Below are 1,096 nucleotides of genomic sequence, written 5' to 3'. Positions count from 1 at the left end.
ATATGTAATACTTATCTTCAAATGTGCAAAAGACTAGATAGTCATATATTACATTTTGACTTCTAATTTACCACATGTAGATGTTACATAAATTATTTACATAATCTTATTTTTCCAGTTGAAGGGTCCCAAACAATTGGCACAACTCAGGAAGAACTGAAGACGATGGGTTCTGTTATTGGCCAAGCTCGTAAAATCCTTAATAAGTATGGTCGCCGTGAGAACACTGACAAATTGCTGATTTTTCTAGGCCTAGTTTTCTTCTTAGCATCATGTCTTGTTGTTATCAGGAACAGATTCATATTTTGATTTTCATTATAAGGTAATAAAACAAGGCACATATTCACAATTTAATGACTGCTATCTACATGCTTTATCTAATTTCATTTGTGAATTCCTGTTAGCTTATAAAGAATAAAAAAGGAAAGAAACTTATTTCTAAACCTTCAAATCTTGCACATATAAAGGAAATTAAAATATGTAAGAGATTGAGTAGATATTGTAAGCTATGCAATAATGTACTGTCAATACTATCATTGACAAAAAAAAATGTGTTGAAAATGTAAGAAGGACAAATCTTGAAGGAAAACAACTCTAATTTTAAATACCCCCAATGTCTCCTTATGGTATCTGGTTACCAGAAAATATAAATCCCAATGGTAAAAGTAACCATTCAGGGACATTCCTATAGAATTATTTATTTGTCAGTTTGACAAAAATATCTTTACAATTACATAAAAGACACACTAAAACACCTAACATATCTACAACTCTAGTCTTAAAAAAGTTACAAATGTAAAATGATATAAACAGATTTTTTTGTTGAAATCATGACAGTAAAAGTAAGATAACCTTCTGATAGAATAAAACATTTTACTTCTATTGCAGTAAATGCAGGCAGGTACTCAGGTATACAGTTGTACTGCTAATTTACTTCCGTGACCGCGTCTGTCTAGTCACCCTGGGAAAATATAAAGTTATAATTAGAAGGAAAATCCAACTCACAAAGTTAAATAATAATAAAATATTAGGAACTATGTTTTTTTTTATTTAAATATAAAATATAACATTCCTACATTTATCTGAACGGTTTAGC

At 29.5% G+C, this 1,096-nt stretch overlaps 2 protein-coding genes across 2 annotated transcripts in view; one reads left to right on the top strand and one right to left on the bottom strand.

Annotated features, from left to right (window-relative positions):
- LOC119585831 (vesicle transport protein SEC20-like) overlaps positions 1 to 550 on the top strand; it is an 11,563-nt gene extending 11,013 nt beyond the window's left edge. The window contains exon 5 of the mRNA XM_037934560.1: positions 119 to 550. Coding sequence (XP_037790488.1) covers positions 119 to 309 — 191 coding nt within the window. The 3' untranslated portion in view covers positions 310 to 550. The remainder of the gene's footprint in view (positions 1 to 118) is intronic.
- Positions 339 to 1,096, bottom strand: part of LOC119585829 (nascent polypeptide-associated complex subunit alpha, muscle-specific form-like) — an 8,427-nt gene continuing 7,669 nt past the window's right edge. Inside the window, exon 6 of the mRNA XM_037934559.1 lies at positions 339 to 961. Coding sequence (XP_037790487.1) covers positions 931 to 961 — 31 coding nt within the window. The 3' untranslated portion in view covers positions 339 to 930. The remainder of the gene's footprint in view (positions 962 to 1,096) is intronic.

Source organism: Penaeus monodon, chromosome 20 (assembly GCF_015228065.2).
Source record: "Penaeus monodon isolate SGIC_2016 chromosome 20, NSTDA_Pmon_1, whole genome shotgun sequence".
Taxonomy (NCBI): Eukaryota; Metazoa; Arthropoda; class Malacostraca; order Decapoda; family Penaeidae; genus Penaeus; species Penaeus monodon.
This window is presented reverse-complemented; position numbering and strand designations above follow the sequence as displayed.